At 46.3% G+C, this 24,645-nt stretch overlaps 1 protein-coding gene across 1 annotated transcript in view; it reads right to left on the reverse strand.

The window, feature by feature from the left end:
• Positions 1-24,645, reverse strand: part of COL22A1 (collagen, type XXII, alpha 1) — a 283,964-nt gene that overhangs the window by 216,443 nt on the left and 42,876 nt on the right. Inside the window, 5 exon segments of the mRNA XM_006830721.1 lie at positions 3,522-3,560; positions 4,734-4,796; positions 11,196-11,240; positions 16,451-16,567; positions 17,178-17,258. Of these exon segments, the coding sequence (XP_006830784.1) occupies positions 3,522-3,560; positions 4,734-4,796; positions 11,196-11,240; positions 16,451-16,567; positions 17,178-17,258 (345 nt within the window).

Below are 24,645 nucleotides of genomic sequence, written 5' to 3' on the forward strand. Positions count from 1 at the left end.
CATAGCATCATGGTCAGTCTAATGGACCCCCTGTCCAATGCATAGCATCATGGTCAGTCTAATGGACCCCCTGTCCAATGCATAGCATCATGGTCGTTCTGAGTCTCATACATGAATTACTCTGGACAGAGTTGGTAGGTATGCACTGTGTGTATCTGGGTAAATCTCTAGCCCTGGACAAACTGGGCACTGCTGAGGCTCTAATCAGCCTCCAGGAAGAGAAGGACTGGTTATCTGAGAGCTGCTTCTATGGAATGGAGCACTGGTATAAGTTCCCTGGGAGCAATGGACCTTCTCCTAGTGTCCCAAGTCTGTAGGGGCCTGGACTTCCAGGACACCATCAACATAAATGTCCTCCTGGGGAAAAGGGAGGGGCTTGTTTTCTTTTGTTTGTAGCAGCATTCTTAGTTACTCTCTGCTTTTATTTCTCTTTATGGGCTGACAGCTTAGCCAGCATTCTTCCTTCAAAGGAGTCCGATACCTTCCAAGACCTGGTGAGTCTGTGCAGTTTGAGTTAAGATGTACACAGGGGCACCATCACCTGGGAGCACGCTTCCAGGCCTCCAGGAGTCCCCTCCAACTCTCAGCCCAGGAAAGGCTGCCCCCAATTTCGTGTCCTCATCACTCCCCTTCCAAACTCCTACAACCGTCTTTCTCTTTCTAAGCCCACCAACTGCCATCAAATCCATTCTGACTCTTAGCAGCTTTTAAAGGTTTCGACACTGTACATCTTTATGGGAACAGACAACTGCATCTTTCTCCCGAGGAGTAGCTGGTAGGTTTGAACCGTCAACCTTGCGGTTTGCAGCCCAACACCTAACCCACATTCACTTCTCATGGTTTGGGAAGCTAGAGGTGGACTCCTCTTGAGTACTCAAGAGAGAACGGTCCCATGTCTCTCTCCTAGCTGCTGGCCAACCCAGTTAGCCTTAGTATCCTTGGCTGCATATGGACGGAGTCTCATGTGTTGTCTTCCTCCATGTGTGATGTTTCCTCCACGTCTCTCTCCCCTTCTATGAGACATCACTCAGCCAGGATTAGGCTCAGTAACTTACTCAGGTCTGACTTTGTTTAATGTGACTGATAAGGAAAAACCGTATTTTAAACAAGGTCCTACTTACAGGTATGGTGGTGGTGGTGGTAATGTGCTGTGGAGTCAGCTCCGACTCATAGCAACCCTGTACAGGTTTTCCAAAGCTGTGAATCTTTACGGGAGCAGAAAGCCTCATCTTTCTCCTGCGGTACAGCTGGTAGTTTCAAACTGCTGACCTTGAGGTTAGCAGCCCAATTTGTAACCAGTATGCTCCCAGAGCTCCTTATTCACAGGTATAGAGATTAGGTTTTCAATATAAACACTAGACTGCTAACCACAAGATGGGCAGTTAAAATCTACCAGCTGCCCCATGGGAAAAATGAGGCAGTCTGCTCCCATGAAGATTGACAGCCTCAGAAATCCTAGACAGGGTCACTATGAGTTGGAATTAACTCGATGGTGGTGGGCTTGGTGTTTTTTTTCATTTTGTTTTGTTTTGTTTTCAGTCCAATGCAGTATTAGTCAAGATGGGCCAATAATAGCTACTAGTATCATTGTGCGGGATTAGCGTGACTGGTGCAGGACTGGGCAGTGTTTTGTTCTATTGTCCATAGGGTCTCTATGAATCTGTACTGACCTGGTGGCACCTAACAACAACATTATTGGAGTCCTGGTGTGGCACTGTAGGATGTAAGCACTGGACCACAAGGTCAGTTTGAACTGCAAGAATGACGGTTCAAACTCACGAGTCGTTCCTTGGAAACCCTATACAGGGTTGCTATGAGTTGGAACCAACTCAATAGCACTTAACAAAACATTATTTTTCTTAGGAGCCTACCACTAACATTATTGTCAGAGTCTTGGTATGGTGCTGTAGGATAAGCACAGGACTGCAAAGCACAAGGTCAGCGGCTCAAACTCACCAGCTGCTCTTTGAAATCCCTATGGAGGGTGGCTATGAGTCGAAACTGACTCCACAGCACTTAACAACAACAACATTATTGTTAAGAGGCTCTGGTGGCACTGTTAGGTAAGCATTGAACTACTAACCACAAGGTCAATGTTTCAAAACCACCAGCCACTCCAAGGGAGAAAAATGAGGCTGTCTGCTACCATAAAGACTGACACCCTTGGAAACTCTGTACAGGGTCTCTATGAGTTGGCATTAACTCAAGGTCAGTGGGGTTTTTTGTTTTGTTTTGTTTTTTAAACACATTGTTAGGAGCCATTGAGTCAGCTCAGATTCATGGTGACTCACGGCATAAAGAACAGAGAGTTGTCCTGCCCCGCACCATCTTCATGATGGCTGGAAAGTTAAGATCATCTCTTGACTGCCCACCCAACTCCCCCAGTCCCCTGACCCTCCAGCTCTATTTGGCACCTGCTCCTCGAACCATCTGCAGGAAGAACACTCTCACTAGTCTAAGGATACCCAGACCCTTCAACACAGCCTTCCACTGCAGCATGAAAGTCAGACACATCCTAGTGTTTAATGCCCACCATTGTGGACTCCTGGTGTGGCACTATAGGATCAGCATTGGACTGGGAACCACAAGGTTGGCAGTTCAAACCCACCAGTTGCTCCTTGGAAACCCTATAAAGGGTCTCTATGAGTTGGAACTGATTCAACAGCACTTAACAACAACAACAACACTGTGGCTCACAAACAATGCCTCAGGTCCAGGGTCACACCCCCTGGGTGAAGTCAGGTAGCATCTGCTCTCACTATTCTGACCCACCCACATCCAAACACTCTCTGGCCCGCCCACTCTGACCTGGAAGGAGCTGCCCCACCCAAAGCTCAGCTTCTCAGGTGCAACTCTGAAAGCCCCCAGCACCTATGGTCCTGCTTCTCAATGGTCATCCACCCTTTTCTGTCTCCTTCTTTTCTCTGCTTGCTGACCACAAAGTATCCTTCCACTACCCAAGATGGGGAATAGGACAGACACACAATGTAGGATTACTCACTAATCAAGGTAAGCATAGGCTTACTTGTGCTTATTTACTAATCTGTAGTAAACAATTTCACATTTCCCACCAAAGATTCTATTTCTAGGTCTGACTGACATCTGTCTCTCTCCCTATAGCATCTTCTTACAGAATCAAAGCCTGTTTACAAATTTACTATCACTGACAGATATGGAGGACCCATTAAGCAAGGCATGCATGGACTTAGTTGTGCTTACTTAATAATCTGTAGTGAACAGTTTCACATGCGTTCCAGCACATCTTTGATATTTTGAATGTGAAATTTTTAATTACACGTTAGTGAGTACGCACAAATAAGCTGGTGCTTAACTTGATTATTGGTGCTCTACCCCTGGGGACACACAGAGCCTCGTACTCAGCACAGGGAACCCCTTCCAACGCACTCGAACTCCTCCCAGGAGGCACAATGGTAACTCATGCCTTTCCCAAAGCAAGCCTCCCTGCTCCTCGCCCAGCCACCCCTAAGTCCTGGGAAGAGTAGAATATTGGGTGCACATACCTTTTCACCCTTCTCTCCTTGTACAAAAGGCCCTCTGCCCTAGAAAGAAACAAATACAGCAGAATGCAGTGATTTCAGACTACGCCTTTCCATGCCTGATGTCATTCATCCCAGTCTACGCCAGGGTTTGAAATGATGGGAATGTTTGCCCATGACCTCCACTATGGAGCCCAACCCAACAGATGACATCTAGTCATGACTGAGTGTGGAATGTCATGAGGGTTCTGTCACCTCACTTTCCCAACAAGCCAACAGTCTAGGTAGCACTTGTTTCAGAATAGTTTTGCTGAGGTACACTTCACATAGCATGCCATTCACCTGTTCAAAGTGGGCGATTCAGTGCATGTCTGATATCTCCACACAGTTGCCCACCGCCACCATAGTCAACTCAAGGCAGTTTCTATGATGCCAGAGAGCAACCATAATCTACACGTCATCTCTCATATCCACTCACCCAGCCTGTGGGAATCAACATGCTACGTACTGTCTATGTAAACTTGCCAGTTCTGGATATTCCATATGAACAGACTTACATATCATGTGGCCTTTAGGGACCAGATCATTTCAGTTATATGTTTCAAGAGTCATCATGGTGTAGGTACACCTTGTCTCCACTATTCCCAGGCTCCTCCATGGTGTAGGTACACACCATCTCCACTATTCCCAATTTCTTCCATGATGTATGTACACACTGTCTACACTATTCCCAGGTTCCTCCATGATGTTGGTACACACCATCTCCATGGCGTAGGTACATACTGTCTCCAGTATTCCTAGGTTCCTCCATGGTGTAGGTTCACCCTGTCTGCACTATTCCCAGGCTCCTTCCTGACATAGGTTCACACTGTCTGCACTATTCCCAGGCTCCTCCCTTATGTACCTGCACCATTGTCTCCATTATTCCCAGGCTCCTCCTTGATGTAGCTACATCACTGTGTGCACTATTCCCAGGTTCCTCCCTTATGTACCTGCACCACTGTCTCCATTATTCCCAGGCTCCTCCTTGGTGTAGCTACATCACTGTCTGCACTATTCCCAGGCTCCTCCTTGGTGTAGCTACATCACTGTCTACAGTATTCCCAGAATTCTCCTTGGTGTACCTGCACCACTGTTTCCGTGGCCACGTTATGCAGCCCTGTGGGCCAGACATGCACTGCAGTCACATGGCACAGTCACATGACACCCCCATGCAGACAGGGGCCAGCTACTCACGGAGTCTCCTTTCTCTCCCTTAGGTCCTGGTGCTCCCAGCAGCCCAGGGATCCCCACGTCCCCCTGAGTGATGGAAACAAAAACAAACATCAGGTTAGACCTGCACACAGGAATCCCCACACCTGCTGTCCATGGCCAGGCATTTCCTGGTCCCTAAAGTGGATGATTTCATCCATGTCCACTGCAGTCCTTTCATTGTTTTCAAGTGGTGTCAGCCTGAGGGGCACCTTTCTGTCAGAGGTCCCACCTGAGCTCAGTCCACTCATATAGACAGGACCTGTGAGAGGCAAAGCAGGCAAGCAAAGCAAACAGCACAGGCAAAGTAGCCGTTCACCTGGAATGTCTTTCCTGTCTTCTTTGTCCTGGGCAATTCCTACGTATCCTACTTGATCTAGCTTGGGTGGGATCTCCCTCAGAAAGGTGCCCTTAAACAACCCCCCCCCCCCAAGGTTGGTTTGAAGGCCTCTACTCTGGGCCTACAGCCCTGGCCACCCACAGTAGCTCCATCCTCTTTCATCTCGCCTCTCAATGGCCTGGAAGCCAGGATGGCCAGAATTCATCTCTTAGCTTGGGACATATTATCAGGAATGACTAGTCTTGGGAGAAGGATATCATGTTTGGTAGAGTGGAGGGTTGGAGAAAAAGGGGAAGACCCTCAATGAGATGGATCCGCAGACTGGCGGCAGCAACAATTGTGAGGCTGGCCCAGGGTTTCATTCTGTTGTGCATGGGGTCACCATCAGTCAGTGCTGACTCAACAGCACCTAACAACAACAACAACAACAACTAGGCTAAGAGTCCTGGGCAGGGACAGGGCTCTCAGATTTTTACTTTTCTGTTACCTCAAACCAAAACAGGTCCTGGTCCCAGGTGATACCAGGTGATGCTTGTTGGCATAATTCAAGCTGGATTTAGATGAACAAAATCCTGGTGAGCACAGATGTGCACTCACCCTGTTAGCCGCTGGCTGAGGCCATGTGCTGCTCATACTATCAGGTGGGATTGCAAACCAGCCAGGAGTGCTTCCAGGGGGCTACATCCACTCCTTAGCATTCCTCTCCTTGCACATCTGCCTCTCCCCATCCTATTCTTGGGCTCAGGCTCTTCTGCCCATACCACCCGAGTTTCAACCAAAGCAAGAAGTATAGCCACCCTCCAAACAACTACCCTTCCAGGCCAACACTTCCTACTTGTTGTTATTGTTAGGTGCCATCGAGTCGGTACTGACTCATAGCGACCTTATGCACAGCAGAACGGACCACTGCCCGATCCTGGGCCAACCTCACTACTGTTGCCACATTTGAGTCCATCGATGCTGCCACTTGGCCAATCCATCTCATTGGGGGTCTTCTTCTTTTTCTCTGACCCTCCACCTTATCAAACATGACATCCTTCTCAAGCGACTGGTCCCTCCTGACAATATGTCCAAAGTATGAGAGACAAAGTTTGGCCATCTTGGTCTCCAAGGAGCACTCTGGCTACACTTCTTCCAAAACAGATGTATTGGTTCTTCTGGCAGCCCATGGCACTTTCAATATTCTTCTCCAACACCATAACTCAAATGCATCAATTATTCTGCAGTCTTCCTTATTTACTATCCAGATGTCACATGTATATGAGGTTATTGAAAATACCATGGCTTGGGTCAGGCACACCTTAGTCTTCAAGCTGACATCTTTGCTCTTCAACATTTTAAAAAGGTTTGTGCAGCAGATTTGCCTAATGCAATAAGTTGTTTGATTTCTTGACTGCTGCAACCATGAGTGTTGATAGTTGATCCAAAAATGAAGTCCTTGACAACTTCTATCATTTTTCCATTGATAAGAATGTTGTTTATTAGTCCAGTGGTGAGAATTTTTTTCTTGACATTGAGATGTAATCCATACCGAAGGCTGTGCTCTTTGATCTTCATCAGTAAATGTTTTAAGTCTTCTTCACTTTCAGCAAGCAAGGTTGTATCATCTGCATATCACAGGTTGTTAATGAGGCTTCCTCGAATCCTGATGCCATGTTTTTCTTCATAGAACCCAGCTTCTCGTATTATTTGCTCAACATACAGGCTGAAAAAGTATGGTGAAAGAATACAGCCTTGTCGCACATCTTTCTTAATTTAAAACCATTCCGTGTTTCCATGTTCTGTTAGAACAACTACCTCTTGGTCCATGTACAGATTCCTCATGAGAACAATTAAATGTTCCAGAATACTCATACTTTGCAATGTTGCCCATAGCTTGTCATGATTCACACAATCAAAAGCCTTTGCATAGTCAATAAAGCACAGGTAAACATCTTTCTGATATTCTCTGCTTTCAGCCAAGTTCCATCAGACATCAGCAATGATATCCCTTGTTCCACAGCCTCTTCTGAATCCAGCTTGAACCTCTGGAAATTCTCTGTCAATGTAGGCTTGCAACCATTTCTATATTACCTTTAGTAAAACATCATTCACATGGGATATCAAAGAGATTGTCCGATGATTTCTGCATCCCGTTGGGTCACCTCTCTTTGAAATGGGCACATATATGGATCTCTTCCAATCAGTTGGCCAGAAAGTCATCTGCAAATTTCTTGGCAGAGATGAGTGAGTGCCTCCTGTGCCGCGTCCCTTTCTTGAAAGATATTAATTTTTATTCCATCAATTCCTGGTGCCTTGTTCTTTGCCAATTCCTACAATGCACCTTGGACTTCCTCCTTCAGTATCATTGGCCTTTGATCATATGCTGCCTCTTGAAATGATTGAACATGAATCATTTCCTTTTGGTACAAAATAATAACTCTGTGTATTCCTTCCATCTTCTTTTGATGCTTTCTGCATCATTCAATAATTTGCCCAGAGAATCCTTCAATAATGAAATTCGAGGCTTAAATTTTTTCTTCAGTTCCTCTAGCTTGAGAAATGCTGAATATGTTTTTCCTTTTTGATTTTCTGACTCCAGATCTTTGCACATTTTGTTGTAATATTTGGCTTTATCTTCTTTAGCTGATCTCTGAAATTTTCTGTTCAGCTCTTGGACCTCCTCATTTCTTCCATTTGCTTTAGCAACTCTATGCTGCAGAGCAAGTTTTAGTGTCTCTTTTGACATCCATTGTGACCTTTTTCTTCTTTCTTGTCTTCTTAATGACTTTTTGCTTTCTTCATGTATGATGTTCTTGATGTCGTCCCGCAACTCTTCTGGTTTTCAGTCTTTAGTGTTTAAAGTATCAAATCTGTTCTTCAGATGATCTCTAAATTCAGGTGGGATATAATCAAGTTCACATTCTTGGCTCTCATGGACTTGTCTTCATTTTCTTCAGCTTCAGTTTGAATTTGCATAAGAATAATTGATGGTCTGTTCCACAGTCTGCCCCTGGCCTTGTTTTGACTGATGATATGAAGCTTTTCCATCGTCTCTTTCCGCAGGTATAGTCAATTTGATTTCTATATATTCCATCTGGTGAGGTCCATGTGTATAGTCATCATGTATGCTGTCTAAAGAACGTATTTGAAATGAACAAATCATTGATTTTGTAGAATTCTATCATGCGATCTCCAGTATCATTTCTATCACCAAGGCCATATTTTCCAACTGCTGATTTTTCCTTTCCTCTTTGCTCTCAAACTTTGCATTCCAATCACCAATAATGACCAATACATCTTGATTACATGTTTGATCCATTTCAGATTGAAGAAATTGGTAGAATTCTTCTATTTTGTCCTCACTGGCTTTAGTGGCTGGTGCATAAATTTGAATAATAGTGGTATTAACTAGGCTTCCCTGTTGGTGTTGTTAAATGCAGTGGAGTCAGTTCCAACCCATAGAGACCCTGTACAGGGTTTCCGAGGCTGTAAATCTTTAAGGGAGCAGAAAGCCATATCTTTCTCCCGTGGAGCAGCTGGGAGTTTAGAAATACTGACCATAAGGTTTGCAGCCCGATTCGTAACCACTATGCTACCAAAGCTCCTTAGGCATCCCTGTAGGCGCATGGATATTATCCTATCACAGAAAGCGTTGTACCTCATGACTGATCTGGATATGTTCTTTTTGACAATGAATGCAACACCATTCCTCTTCAATTCGTCATTTCCAGCATAGTAAACCATGTGGTTTTCAGATTCAAAATGGCCAATACCAGTCCACTTCAGCTCACTAATGCCTAAGATATTAATGTTTATGTGTTACATTTCATTTTTGACAACTTTCAGTTTTCCCAGATTCATACTTCGTACATAACATGTTACGATTTTCAATGGATGTTTACAGCTGTTTCTCTTCATTTTGAGTTGTCCCGTGGGCTTATCTCCCACAGGCTTTACTCCATTCACGTCATCATGGTCAACTTTACTTTGAGGAGGCAGCTCTTCCCCAGTCACAATTTGAATGCCTTCCAACCTGAGGGGCTCATTTTCTGGCACTGTATCTGACAGTGTTTCTCTGCTATTCATAAGGTTTTCAGTGACTAAATATTCTGAAGTAGTTCATCACTCCTTCTTCTTAGTCTGTCTTCATCTGGAAGCTCATCTGAAACCATGGGTGGCCCTGCTGGTATTTAAAATACCAGTGGCATAGTTTCCAGAATCACAACAACTCACAAGCCACCACTGTATGACAAACTGACACATGAGTGGTGGAACACTTCCTACTTAAAGACCCACAAAATCCAGACTGCTTGGCTCTTTTCTGGGTCTGAGAGCAAAGAAGCAGTTAGGTCATAGCCCAGAGAGAGCTCTGTGAGGTAGAAATGTCTGTTTGTCTTTTTGCCATGGTCTCCGGTACCCTGGATGGCTCCCAGTGGCTTTGCATTGGTACAAGGAGGAGAGTCAGCAGGGACAGGAGGCCAGCAGTTGGAGAGTGTGTTTATGCAAATACATAGGTGTATGTATGTGTGTGCATGAGAGTACATGTATGTGACAATGGCTGTATCTGTGTCCCATCCTCGCAGTGTGGGGGCAGAAGAGAGCAGAGGAGAATGGGAGAAGGTTATAAACAAGGTACAAGCAGAGGCAGGAGCGAGGGAGAAAACAAGGAGAGGAGAGAGAAGAGAGAGCTAGAGGCATAGGAAGGGAAAGAATAATAAAGTAAGGTAGGTAAAGAGAAAGAAATTCTCATCTTAACATCTTTGGCCTTTGGTTTCCTCATCTGTGAAACGGGATAAATGCTGCTTCTCAGGCAGGGCTGGTATACGGATTGGATGGTGTTCATTCAGCAAACACTGACCGTCTACTATAAGGAAAGCAAAGGTGACCCTTACACTTGTGCATGCTCTCTATGGCACAGGTAACACGTAACTTCAGAGCTCAGAACCCGGCACATGACAGGTGCACAGTCACTGTGTTTAGAATCCGTTGGAAGAGGATGGACCACAAGAAAGTCTCCAGTTGAAATAGAATCCAATTGCTCTGCGTGGCCCTCCAGACTCCGAGGACTTAGGGCAGGGATATGTCTTAACCATCCTGGAAACCCAACACTGACCTCAGTGGGTAGATAATCATTCTGGTGGAATGAATGAGAAACTAAGAAATGCAGGAGAGGAGGAGAGGAAGGAGAAGAGGCCGATGTAGCAGACGCAGGAGAAAGGGAAGACAAGAAGAAAAAGGAAAGATAAGGGGAAGAGTCTTGTGTTCCCCCCATGTCCACATTGGCCCCTCTCTCAAACCACAGAGCAGCTAGTGACCACTTAACAACCTGATGTGGGCACTTCAGATTACCTCTCTTGTCTCAGTTTTCTGAGACTTGAACAGGGGTGAGGGCAGATGGCTCCATCTAGCTCTATGAAGATTATGTTATCGTTGTGTGCTGTGGAGTTGGTTTTGACTCATGGCAATCCCATGTGACAGAGTATAATGATCCTTTAAGTTTTCTAATCTGTAGTCCTTGGGGTAGTGGACTGTCCAGTCTTTCTCCCAGGAAGCCTCCAAGTGGGTTCAGATCACCAACTTTTTGATAATCAGTCAAGCACTTAGCCATCATGCCACCAGGGTTCCTAGTAAAGACCACAGAACAGACTCAGGGACCCATGGGGAGTGTCGCACCTCCATGACTGAGGGTGGAGAACCCCAGCAGGGTTAGCAAGTTGGAAAGTTTGTGTAAAAGGAATGTCATGCAATCTACACCACTTGTAATAATCCGACCCCTGAAAGTAGCCTAAAGAGGTGGGTGCAGAATTCATGGACGGTAGAGAGTTAGCCTGTGGCACAAAGGAGAACTGAGCAGGGCTCACCTAGATCAACCCTTCTGAGCTCCTATTTCCAGACTGGGACTGGACCTCTGAACAGTTAAGAGACGCAAGGATTTAGAACTTCATGCCTCTTGTACCTACCTTCCAATGTCAAAGACCTGGTAAACACAGGGGCAGAATACTGGTACAGCAGCATGCAGTACCAGTGTTTCTCTTTCCTTTTTGTTTTTGATTATGGACTCAGATTGCAAAAACAAACATTGAATCATGAGTCTACAATGCAACTCCACCAGCACCAGTACTGACCTTTGGACCGGGGAGTCCCACAGGGCCATCTAATCCCTTTTCACCCTAAAGGAAGAAAGACAAATAGGAATAGGTAAGGCACTATCTTAAATTTCCCCGCCTCAGCTCACTTGCTTGTTGTCTACCCACCGAGTCCATAAGCTGGTCTCTGAAAAAGTCAAGTACCGAGCTGGATCAGAGAAATGGCGGGTGGGAGCCAAGCGCCCCCTGCTCTCCATGTAGAAACCACCACCAGGAGCTTTGACAAACCCTCCAAATACAGCATTCGGTGGATGAAAGAGAAACAAACACAGAGTAGAATTCATGATCTGCTTTTGCCTGGATATGTTATCACTTGGCACTGTGGGTTAATGCGTTGGACTGCAAGGTTGGGTTGAACGGCAAGGTCAGCAGTTCAAGCTCACCAGCCATTCCTCAGAAACCTTATACATGGTTGCCATGAGTTGGAGCTGACTCCACAGCACTTAACGACAACAACAACACAAAAATACAAAACTGTTGCACTCCTGGTGTGGCACTATAGGATCAACATCGGACTGCAAGCCATAAGGTCGGCAGTTCAAATCCATCAGCTTCTCCTTGGAAACCCTATACAAGATCGCTATGAGTAGGAACGGCATAGAGCAACAAGAAGAGCAAAATACAAAAAAAAGATACGTTTATAGACTACTTCTACATGTAATGTTTGTTGACTTGTAAACTGCCTGCTTTGAATACCTAAAAGAGCTTGCTGCTGGGTTTTTAGAACTGTGATCTACGAGTTGTAGCACATGTAGATCTTCCCATACTATAAGGTAATGCATCATGGTTCCTATGGTTTTATATGTGTATCAACAACATTATTGATGAAAAAAAGTGATAGTTCATCATTTACCTGTGGGGCCCACCCCACCACTTCAAAATAACCTACCCTCTTATGCACTCAGCTACTCTGGGCACATTATCGTTTAAAAAATCACCCACAGATGGCATCTGCCCATATAAATGACAGTCAATAAGTGTTTCTGTTTCTAATTTCACATGGCACCCTCAGAAGGCTTGATACGCAGTTCATGCTCAATGTGATGTTGAGTTATAGAGATGGAAACATGGACATGAAGCATCAATGTGATTTAGTTGAATAATTGAAGGTTTAAGTTACTGAAAGCAGAGTCTTCCTATGGCCAGAGTCCAGCCTCCTGAAAGAGAGCCCTCGGGCTTCCAGCCCCCTGTGCTGCATTTTCTATAAGGTGAAGATGAAGAGGTGGTGATAGACACCCATTTCATGAGGATGTTGTGGACGTTCATCCATGTGGCCTTGCTTGTGGGAGGAAAGAAGCAGAGTCGTCCTGCCATCCAGCTGAGCTGGGAAAGTTCTGGAGGAAGACTGAAGGCACACTTCCTGGTCTCAGCCCCTGGGTTTCCCCACTCAGATAGTAGACTCTGGACTTGATGAAGGCCAGGGTTGGGTTCTACTTGCCTTGGAATCTCAGCGTGCAGTATAGTGTTCTATACATTGCTGTTGTAGTTAAGTGCCATGGAGTTGATTCCGACTCATAGAGACCCTGTGCAGAGTTTCCAAGGAGCAGCTGGTGAATTTGAACCATGTACCTTGCAGTTCAAACTGGCCTTGCGGTCCAGTGCAATATCCCACAGCACCACACCAGGACTCCGTTCTATACATAGTGTTCTATGTATAAACAAACAATGATTGAGCATATAAAGGGATAAATTGTTAGGCGATGCCACTCAGAGTGTGGGGCTGGGAACTCATGTACTGACTGATCATCCCAAACAATGGAACCTTGTTCTCCTAGAGAGAAGATAGGCATGTTGCTGGTTTTTAAATCCCTCTCTCCCATCTGCCTACTCATCCACTTACCCATTCACCATCCATACCCCCATTCATCTGCCCATCCACCCACCCATCTCCTCAAGACCCGGCCCAATTATCCATTAAGTCCACCATGATTTAATAGCTTTTTCTGTACCAGGCTATGTATTAGTAGATGAAAATGCAAAACGGTAAAAAATCTCATCTCTGCCATCTGGAAACTCAGGGTCTCACAGAAAGGACTTCAAATAGAAAAGTTTAGTTCCCTCATGATAATGTTATGATTGATGGAAGCACAGATTTGGGGGAGACAAAAAGGTCAGATTATCTTGAAAATTGCAGATGTGAAAAAAGAAGACTGCAGGTGCTGACTACATCATTATCGAATGGGTGGACAATGAATAATGGAGAGAAGCAGGGAGGGAGGAAGCAAAAGAGCAGGGAAATCACAGTGACAGCACTGTGTTCCGGTGCATCCTCAGAGAGGTCTGGAGTGAAGAGCCAGCAGACAAGGGAAAGGAGGTGGGGAAAGAAAGGCATTCCTGACAGAAGATGCTCTCTCTGAAAACCAGAACCCCAGAGACAGCAGGCTCCCTCCTCCCCTCCTAGAAGGGGGAAGCAGAGTGAGATGGGGCAGTATAGGCACTGAGGGACTGTCATGGGTCTGGTAGGTCTGGAAATAGTAGGGAGAGGGGGTGCCCAGAAGTCATGTAGAGGAGGTCAGTGAAGACCAGAGGTATTTGTGAGCTGGAATGAAAAGACCACTACAGTAGGGTGGCTGGAAGCCTCAGGTTTACCTCCTGGGGCTCCCTGCCAGGGACCACATGGGCCTGGACATCACCAGGGCATGGGCTTGGCTGGGAGGAAAAATTTGAGACTGGATGGAGCCTGTTTTGGCCCATGTGCAACCCTACAATGCCATTCTATCTCTTATTTGGGGTTCTGAATGGAAAACAAGGATCCAAAGGGATTGGGGTTAGACCGCTGCTTGGGGGATTTTATTCACATGTAAGAATTGAACCACAGGATTGACTGTGGCTGGCCAGAAGCTTAAGGGGAGGCTGGAGCGGGAGCCCCTGCCCAGCCTGGGTCCTTCCACCATGCACCCTCCCATTCCTGCAGCACCAGCCGGGCAGAAGTCACAGACTGCCCAGTCACAGCCTCAGCTGACCAACTCAGGGAAAGGAGCACCTGGGCCCACCCTTAGTGTGACCTTCCATCAGGATGATCAGGGTTGGGCAATCTCTGGACTGAGAGCTATCTCCCCAGGATCTGAATCTCTGAGAGGAAGAGGGGGGAAAAAAAGGAAGGGGTGGAGGAGAATGGAGAAGAGAGAAAATGGAAGAGGGTCAAACAGTCTGTCTGCCAAATGTTGAAATTCTTTTTCTTTAAATCTTATTTATTTTTGTTGATGTTGAAAATACACCCAGGAAAACATACACCAATGCAACCATTTCTACATGACAATTTAGTGACCGGATGACATTCTTTGATTTGTGCAATCACTGTCACCTTTGTTTTCTGAGTTCTTCCTCTGTGAACACACATTCATAGCCTCCTGAGGTTCCTGTTCAGTCTTTCCAGTGGCTGTTGTCAGTGTGATCCCACAGAAGGCGGTCTTGAAAGACTACAGTGCTCAAGGCAGGCACTGTTCCCTAGTGAAACTAAATGATTATTTGTTTTTAAGAAGACCTCAGTGGAGCGCTTTGGTTTGGGGTTGAAAGATTATCTCAGGGTATGAGTGTTCATGGTTCATCCAGCCTCCAGGGTTCCAAAAATCTGGATTCCATGAAACTTTGAAATCCTGTTCTGCATTTTCCTCCTTTTTTATCAGAATTCTTTTGTAGACTCTGAGTCCAATGTTCAGTCACCGCGGTTGCTGTTGCTGAGTGCCCTCTTAAAGGGAGTATCCCTCATTGATTCCAGCCATCATTTCGTGGTTCTGACTGGGTGTCCCCAAGCAGTCCCTTGTCCACACTGCTGCCATGGAACTAGGAGGTACAGATACAGCAATGGATACAGCCCCCTGCTGTAGATCAGGGGACTTCGGGCTACATGATCATCCTGGTGCTACCACTGCAAAATACCACACACATGTGTGTCTGGGGACTTTGGACGACAGGATGTATCTGCTCATAGCTCTAGAGACCAGAAGTTTGAAGTTAAGGGGTCAGCAGGATCATAGTCCCTCTGAAGACTCTGCAGGAAGGTCCGTTCTTGCCTCTTTCAGCTTCTGCTGGCTCCTGGCAAATATTGGCACTTTGGTTTCTAGATGATACCAATCTCTACCTCCATCTTCACACAGTGGTCTCTCCATTGTGTCTCTCTGTATCTTTTCTGCTCTTTTCTCGAAGGATGCTAGTTGTATTGGGTTAGGACTCACCCTTCTCCAATATGACCTCACACTACGTTAACTAATAAACCTTCAACAACTTTATTTCCAAACCCACAGGCTCTCTCCATGGAGTCCTGGTGTGGCACTGCAGGTTAGTGTGCTGGACTGCAAGGTCGGTTTGAACTGCAAGGTCAGTGATTCAAGCTCACTAGCTGCTCCTCAGAAACCCTATATGAGGGCACTATGAGTCAAAACCGAATTTGATGGCACTTAACAGCATCAATCCCCTTCCCAAGCCAGGTCACTTCACAGGTGCTTGGGGTTAGAACATCAGCATATATGGTTTTTTTAGTGGGGGCTACAATTCAACCAATAACAGGGCCCGTCAGTCCACCAGAATTTCATGGGCCCTTCTTCCCCCAGCACAATTCCACTTCTGTCACCCTTATATATATATGTTTATGTTCCTTTGGCTCAAATAGTGGGGAACATTTCTTTTTTCCTATCAAGAGCCTCTGGTCTGCCGACAGAAAACAAATGAAGGCTGCAGGCACACAATGAGGAATTTAATCTAAGTTGACAGGTGGTAGTGGTGTATGCATAGAAATATGCCACCTGTTTAAATGACAGAATGCATAAAGCTCTCCTCAGATACAGCTGGAGAAGGCAACTAATTAAGTGAAACATAGAGAAGAGTCTGGTGAGAGTGTGTTCCTCAGATCTTGTCGCTCACTGCCCTGTGTGGAGTGTTACGCTCTGCCCAAATCCAGGTTGACTTAGCTACACCTGAGTAACAACAATACAGGTAGGAGCCAGGAAAACCTGGTGCAGGAACACTACTAACTTGAGGAAAATATTGATGAAAATCAGAGCGGAGGCTGTTCCCTCCTCAAGTGCATACAAGTCAACTAACAAGAGCAAGAACGGAACTCTGACCTGGAAGCCATTGAGAACTTGGTGCCATTCTGCCTGGGACGCCAGGTGCATGATGGGAAAATCCCACCATCAGTGCAGAATCAGGAGATGTGATCCTGCTGAGCAGACAGTCCCATTCTGCTCAGCTCTAGGACTGTGGGCTGGGAGCCTAGGGTAGAGTTCAGGAAGTACCTTCTCTCCAGCTGGGCAGGAACAGTTAATAGTCTTCAAAAATCCTATCTGTTCATTGCTAGAGGTGGGAGGCTGCTGGGGTTGGGGTGGAGGCTCCGTGACAATGGTCACCTGGCACTGGAAGGAAAGGGCAGAGAGTCAGAATCTGGCTGCACCCCAGAAAGTGCTCTTCAGCAAGGGGTGCACATGGGCAGAAAGGAGCCATGACTACCACCTGGTAGGTGCCACGTGGCAGGACAGCCATGATCTCAGAGCACATGCATGGAGTATTTACTGTGTGCAGTAAATACCAAGTGCCTTACATGGATGAAGTCCTTCAACTGGACGAAGCAGGCTCCATCACTGCCTCCATGCTTCAAGTACACACATGAGCTAGGACTTGATCAAGAAGATTGAGAGAGTTGGATGATTGAAAGAAAGGAAGTGGGTGCTGAGGACAAGGAGAAGCAGAAGCCTGCAAGGAGGTAAACTCCATGTCCTGACCAGCCCGGAGTACTCTCTCACTCCCTTCCCTACTTTGAGTACATCTCTCTGCCTCCAGGGATCTCAGAGCTGGTCTCATTGACTCACGGGGAAACCCCTGTGTGATCAGGAGGTTGGAGGCCTGGAGATGCTCAGAGCAGATTCTGGTGGCCTGGACCCCACATTCTTAAGCCCTGACAGCTGCCTACCTTGAAGCCCACACACCCACTCCCTGTCCCCATTCCCATGAAGAGTCCTTGCTCACCGGACCAGAAGGGATGTCACAGCAGGTCTCCAGCTCAGCATGCCGAGAGTCACAGTAAATAACAATCCACTGAAGGTCAAACTGGAAAGGGAAGCAAGAACACAGGGTGACTTTTAGGGACCTGGGGACTGGAAGTTCGGGGCAGCGCTTGTCTGAAAGCAAATCCAGTCCACTTCCTATTGGGGCTCCTCCTGGTCTAACCCTATGCTCATTGCCTTCCTTGAGCCCCAACGCTGAGCTTCTGAGGAGCTTGAGCATCATCCCAGAGCATGAGGCTCACTGCTCCTGTAAAGACTGGCGCCTCGGGAAGCCTGTGGAGCAGTTCGACTCTGCCCTGCAGGACTGTATGAGTCAAAATGGAAGTGACAGCAGTGGATATCGTGGAGAGCCTCATCCAAGGAGCCCTGGTGATGCACAGGGTTAACAGTTGGGCTGCTAACTGAAAGGTCAACAGTTCAAACCCACCAGCCAGTTACTCTTCAGGAAAAAAGATGAAACTCGGCTTCCATAAAGGTTTGCAGCCTCTGAAACCAACTCTGCTCCAGCCTACAAGATGGCTATGAATCGGAATTGACTCCATGCAGTGGGGTTAGGGTTGTGGGTTTAAAGAAATATCCACTAGCACCTCCTTCTACCAGCAAGGGGGGGGGGGGGGGCATGCTACTGACACACATCAAAGTGGATGTTTTGAACCGCAGCCCTGAGCTCCTAACATGCACAAAACACCCTGCTCTCTCCAGTTTCTCTGTCACTGCTTTTATTTATTGATTTAATTTACTTCTTTTTAACTTTTTCTTATGATCTGGGTGACACTTTACAGAGAAAATGGATTTTCCATTCAACCGTTCAAACACATGTTGTTTTGTGATACTGGTTGCAGTCCCCAGCAAGTAACAACACTCTTCCGTCTTCCTCCCCGTGTTTCCAGTTTCCCTTCCTCCTTCTCTGCTACTCTGCCTTCAGCATTGTTGTTGTGGTTAAGTACCATGGAGTCGGTTCCGACTCATAGTGACCCAGTACTGGGTTTCCGAGGCTGTAAATCTTTACGGGAGCAGATCGCCTCATCTTTCTCCCGGGGAACCGCTGGTAGTTTTGAACTGCCAACCTTGCGGCTAGGAGCCCAATTCGTAACCACTACGCTACCATTGTTGTTGTTGTTGTCAGGTGCCATCGAGTTGGAACCGACTCATAGCGACCCCATGCACAGCAGAACGAAATAATGTCCGATCCTGGGCCAACCTCACTACCGCTGCCACACTTGACACCATCAATGATGCCACCTGGCTGATCCATCTCGTTGGGGGTCTTCTTCTCTTTCTCTGGCTCTCCATCTTACCCAGCATGACATCCTTCTCTAGCGACTGTTTCCTCTGGACAATATGTCCAAAGTATGAAAGACGAAGCTTAGCCATCCTGGCCTCCAAGGAGCACTCTGGCTGCACCACTTCCAAAACAGATCTATTGGTTCTTTTGGCAGTCCGTGACACTTTCAGTATTCTCTACCATTGTTGTTGTTGTTGTTAAGTGCCATCGAGTCAGTTCCGACCCATAGTGACCCTGTACAGGGTTTCCAAGGGTGTAAATCTTTACGGGAGTAGAAAGCCTCATCTTTCTCCCGCAGAGTGGCTGGTGGTTTCGAACTGCTGACCTTAAGGTTCGCAGCCCGATTCGTAACCACTATGATACCAGAGCTCCTTATTGTGTACCATAGACTTGGGCAAATGCTACCCTTTGGATCTCCTGTCTAAGGTATCTAAGGCTACCTTCCTGGTGTTGCCTTGTAGGGCACTAAGTTTATTTAAATTCCTCTCCAGTGCTACCAGGGACTTCAAAAAATGTGTGGAAATTCTATTGTCTATTAATTTAATTTTTTCCAGGAACATTTTGAACTCCCTTCATAGGGTGGGATAAAAGAACAAATGACTATATATCACACAACGCACGTTTTGAATCAGTGGGTGCAGGGACACTTCTTTCATGAAATACTGACTTCTTGTGTGTCCCTGGCCTTGCACCATCTCCACATCCTTCCCTGGCCCATCTCCCACCCAAGAGGTCCGTCAGCCAAACAGACAGACAAGGCAGCCAGCCAGCTTGGAGTGAGCCTCTTGGTTTCATGAAACAGCCCTCTAAATCTAACCTCTCAGCCCACTGACTTCTCAGCAGACAGAATGACCATTCTGTTCACCCGCCTGTTTGACTTCCTGTGGAGACAGCAGGTCAGACACAGAAGAAAATGGAGAATCATGATTTTAAACAGTGCTGGTTCCAAAGAGACAGTTCTGGGTTCCTCATTAGCAGACAAGCACCCAATGCAGCTGGTCCATTTGGCAGGGCCATGGAGACAGTGACAGAGAAGGAGGGGGCAGAGGGATGGGAGACAGGACACAGCAAGTCTGGTGACTTGGCAGAGGTACCCCAAAGTGAGGACAGAAAGTCTGGGAGCAGTGAGTGACCATTTCCAACTGCCAGAGCCACCCGTTCCCCCAGCCACCTCTTCCTCCTCTTCCTCAGGGGAAAGCCACAAGCTCTGGGATTCCCCGTTGTTCCGGTACCACCAGCAGTAACTCAGTTAATCAGACAAAGGAGGGAAGAGGGGTCCACACAGGTGTCCACAGGTAGGAGTTAGGGCAGGACTCAGTGGTCAGCCTCACAGTAAGCACGGAACTTCATGATATTCCCACTGATTCTACTATTCAGCGACATGAGAACAATCAGTCTCCATGACCTCCCAGGGCTGCCAGGCGGGTGAAATGAATGACCATATGGTATCTACTTAAAAGGAGCTCTGGTAGCGTAGTGGTTACGAATCGGGCTGCGAACCTTAAGGTCAGCGGTTCGAAACTACCAGCCGCTCCGTGGGAGAAAGATGAGGCTTTCTACTCCCGTAAAGATTTACACCCTCGGAAACCCTGTACAGGGTCGCTATGGGTCGGAACCGACTCGATGGCACTTAACAACAACAACATGGTATCTACTTGGACGTGTTGTTGTTGTTGTGAAGTGCCATCAAGTCGGTTACAACTCATAGTGAGGAGCGGCTGGTGGATTTGAACTGCAGGTCTTCTGGTTCAAACTGACCTTGTGGTCCAGTGCTTATCCTACAGTGCCCTACAGGACTTTCTGGGCATAGCGTGTTGAAAGAATAAACTGAGGAAGCAGCTGCCATCAAGTCAGTTCTGACCCGTGGTGATGCTGAGTGTGTCAGGGTAGCCTGTGCCCCACGGCATTATCGTGGCTAATTTCTGGGAAGCAAATTGCCAAGCCTTTCTTTTGAGGCACATCTGGGTGGATTTGAACCACCAGCCTTAAGATGAACAGCAGAGCGTGCTGACCATTTGCATCATTGGGACTCTGAAGAACACATCCCCTGCCTCAACTACCACAGAGGCAATTCCCACTCACAGCCACCCTGTAGCATGTTTCTCAGACAGTCCGCTTTATGGGAACAGACAACCCCATAGGTGCCCTTCTGCTGTGGACTGTGATTATGGGGGTGTTCGTTGTTCAGAATCTGTGAGGGGACTGGGCCCAACCCACAAGGAAGGAAAACAGCATCCAGTCCTCCCCTTTCTGGTGTGATCCCCCCAGTGTACTTGTCTTTCTGTGAGGCCTCCTGAGTTAAAGTACTGAATCGGGGCTTTGGGACAGGTCAGAATAAGAACAGCAAATCAGAACTAGTAAACACCCAGGACGTGGCGATGGTAGCCAGGGAGACTGAGGTGAAGGGATGGGCTCTAGGTGTGCTCTGCCAGAACCAGGTGAACCAGGTAAGGGAGGGAGCCCTGGTAGCACAGCGGGTCAGGCACTGGGCTGCTAACATAAAGATTGGCAGTTTGAATCCACCTGCCATTCCAAGGAAGAAAGATGCGACCGTCTGCTTACAGTGATGGCAGCCTCAGGAACAATGTGAAGTCATTCTAGTCTGTCCTATAGGATCACTGTGAGTCAGAATGGAGTCTTGGTGTGGCATTGTTGTTGTTGTTGTTGTTAAGTGCCGTTGAGTCAATCCCAACCCATTGCGACCCTGTATAGGGTTTCCGAGGAGCGGCTGGTGAGCTTGAACCACCGACCTTGCAGTTTAAACGGCTTTGTAGTCTGGCCCATTAACCCACAGCTCCACACCAGGTGTGGTGCTGTAGGAACAGCGAGTCACAAGGTTGGCAGTTCAAACCCACCAACTGCTCCTCAGAAACGCTATACAGGATCATTGAGTCAGAATCGACTTGATGGCACTTAACAACAACATGACTTGGAATGGGCTGGATGGTAGCAGTGCTGGATTGGTTTTTAATGGAATAGATTAGGCTATGGGGCCAAGAGCTGGGCCCTCAGGGGCCTCGTGAGTGATGACTTCTCACCCAGCAAACCCCATTCTCCAGGATCCGGAGGCTCAAGGGATAAAGAGGCAGGAAACAAGCAGAAACTCTGTTGGGCCCCCAGAAAGCTCTGCATCTACAAACACTGGGCACACACCATGGATGTGGGTCTCCTCCTGCTCTCCCCACAGTTCTGGGACAAACACCACTGTTTGGAGGCCTAGATGCCCGTGGGTCACCTGATGCTTACTTTGCAATTCCCACCTCGCTGGTGAGCTCTCTTGGATCCATCCTCTCCCAGACTAAAGAAAACCACCATAAACTACCACTGCATGCCCACCGGGTTGATAAAACAACATATTGAAACATGACCATCTCCATGGGTCAATCACTGCAACAACAGACACATCAGTGGCCCTGAAGGTGGTGCCCGGAACCAGGCAATGTTGTGCTGTGGTTGTTCTATGGAAGGAAGGTTGGCACGGCAACCCACAGACACAGCGATGTGCAGCAGAGGGTTTAAGAAATGGGATTCTCATATCTGCTTGGAAATGTAACAGCATTCTGCCCCTTTCAGGGAAATTTGAAGCTAGGAGAAGGTTAAACAAGCTCTTGCCATCAACGTAAGAACTTACACCCCAAAGGACCAGGCCACCCACTCTACATCTCAAAGCTGAAGGACAGTGTTGGTCCCAATCCCTCCTGCTCTATGCCTTAGGCGGTTCTGATTTTTATGGGAAGGCTCTGTAGACTGTCTAAATGTTCAGCACTGAAGAAGGCAGAATAAAATGTAAATAAAGTGTTAGGAAAGAGCTCAAAGAAGGACTAAAACATAAGCACAGAAATTTCACTTAAAAAACATAGGCATAGAGACAAACAACATTGTTTATACACATTACAAAACTCCAGCACATAGCCGACATCACATATGAACACAAACGTAAGAGAAATTGTTTGGGGATGAGCTTCCCCCGAATCATGGTTCCTGTGGTTTCAGGGAAGGTGGGAGATGGTAGGAGTCGTGTCAGGTGAGGATGACACACACAGGAGTGTGTATGTATGGCTAACCCTAACCTATCATACGTATCATACGTGAACACTCCTGAGTGTGCACGTGTGGCACCATGTAGACACACAGGTTGTGTGGCTCTGTGGTACAGACATGCATTTCCAGAGGAAAAGACATAAAAACAAAGAAGGAAAATGCAAGGAGGACAGAGAGAGCACAAGAAAAGGAAAGAACTTTGAGGGAATGAAGATGTAAAGGCAGCTATAGGATTACTAAGAGTTGTCATTGGTTACGGATCCCCAGGGGCACAATGGTTAAAATATGGGACCACTAATGAGCTCTGGTAGCATAGTGGTTACAAATTGGGCTGCAAACCTTAAGGTCAGCAGTTTGAAACTACCAGCTGCTCTGCAGGAGGAAGATGAGGCTTTCTGCTCCCCTAAAGATTTATAGCTTCGGAAACCCTGTACAGGGTGGCTATGGGTCGGAACTGACTTGGCGGCACTTAACACCAACAACAACTGGAAGGCCAGCAGTTCAAACTCACCAGTCTGCTGCATAAGCATCTACACCCTTGGCAACTTCTGCTGTGTCCTGTAGGGTCACTGTGAGTTGGAATGGACTCAGTAACAAAAGCTTTGCTTGTTTAAGAGGCTTTTTTGGTCACATTGGTTGGTGCATTAAGAAAATGTATATTTGTTTTTCATATACTTTCCAAATTGTTTATAAGCACAAAAGGGAAAATGCATAGGGAATTCTTATCTATTCATTGATTCTCTGTCTATCAAAAATCCCTGGTGGCACATATGGTTAAGTGCTCAACTATGAGCGAAAAGATTGATTGTTTGAACCCACCTCAAGATGCCTTGGGAGACACACCTGTGATCTTCTTCCAAAAGGTCCCAGCCTTGAAAACCCCATGGAGCAGATCTACTCTGCACATCTGGGGTCACCAAGAGCCAGGTTAGACACTAGCAGAAAGTAAGAACATCTATCTATCTATCTAACATCTATATACCTATCTATCTATCCAGCCATCCATTTATTCAATTATCTATCATCCATCCCTCTATCAATCCATCTATCCATCTACTTACCATCTGTCTCTATGTTCTGTCATCTATCTTTTCTCATTATTTCTATATCTATCATCTATCTATCCATCTATCCATCATCATCCATCTATCATCTATCTATCATCTATATCATCTATGTATGTATGTATGTATGTATGTATGTATGTATGTATGTATCTATCTATCTATCTATCTATCTATCTATCTATCTATCTATCTATTTAATATCTATATACCTATCTATCCATCCATCCATTTATTCAATTATCTATCATGCATCCCTCTATCAATCCATCTATCCATCTACTTACCATCTGTCTCTATGTTCTATCTGTCATCTATCTTTTCTCATTATTTCTATATCTATCATCTATCTATCCATCTATCCATCATCTATCTATCTATCTATCTATCTATCTATCTATCTATCTATCATCCGTCTGCCATCCATCATCATCTATGTATCATCTATATCATCTATCTATCTATCTATCATCCATCTGTCATCCATCCATCATCTATCATCTATATCATCTATCTATCTACGTATCTATCTATTTAACATCTATATATGTATCTATCTATCCATCCATCCATTTATTCAATTATTTATCATCCATCCCTCTATCAATTCATCTATCCATCTACTTACCATCTGTCTCTATGTTCTATCTGTCATCTCTCTATCTCTATGTTCTATCTATCTATCTATCTATCTATCTATCTATCTACCCACCCACCTACCTACCTACCTATCAGATTCCTGGTGTGGCACTATAGAATAAGCACTTGAGTGCTACCCATTGGGTTGGCAGCTCAAATCCACTAACTCCTTGGAAATACTCACCAGGTCACTATGAGTCGGAATCTACTCCACAACACTTAACAAAAAACAACAACCGACCTACCTATTTACCTACCTACCTATACACATCACATTTCTAAGATGTGGGCACTATCTCTTTCTAGAATTACTTGAGCAGCCTTGTTAGTCTTACTTTTCTTTGTGGCGCTGTGTCCCCAGTACTGAGCACATAGTAGGTGTCCCCAGTGCTGAGCTCATA

This window comes from Chrysochloris asiatica, unplaced genomic scaffold (assembly GCF_000296735.1).
Source record: "Chrysochloris asiatica unplaced genomic scaffold, ChrAsi1.0 scaffold00001, whole genome shotgun sequence".
Lineage (NCBI taxonomy): Eukaryota > Metazoa > Chordata > Mammalia > Afrosoricida > Chrysochloridae > Chrysochloris > Chrysochloris asiatica.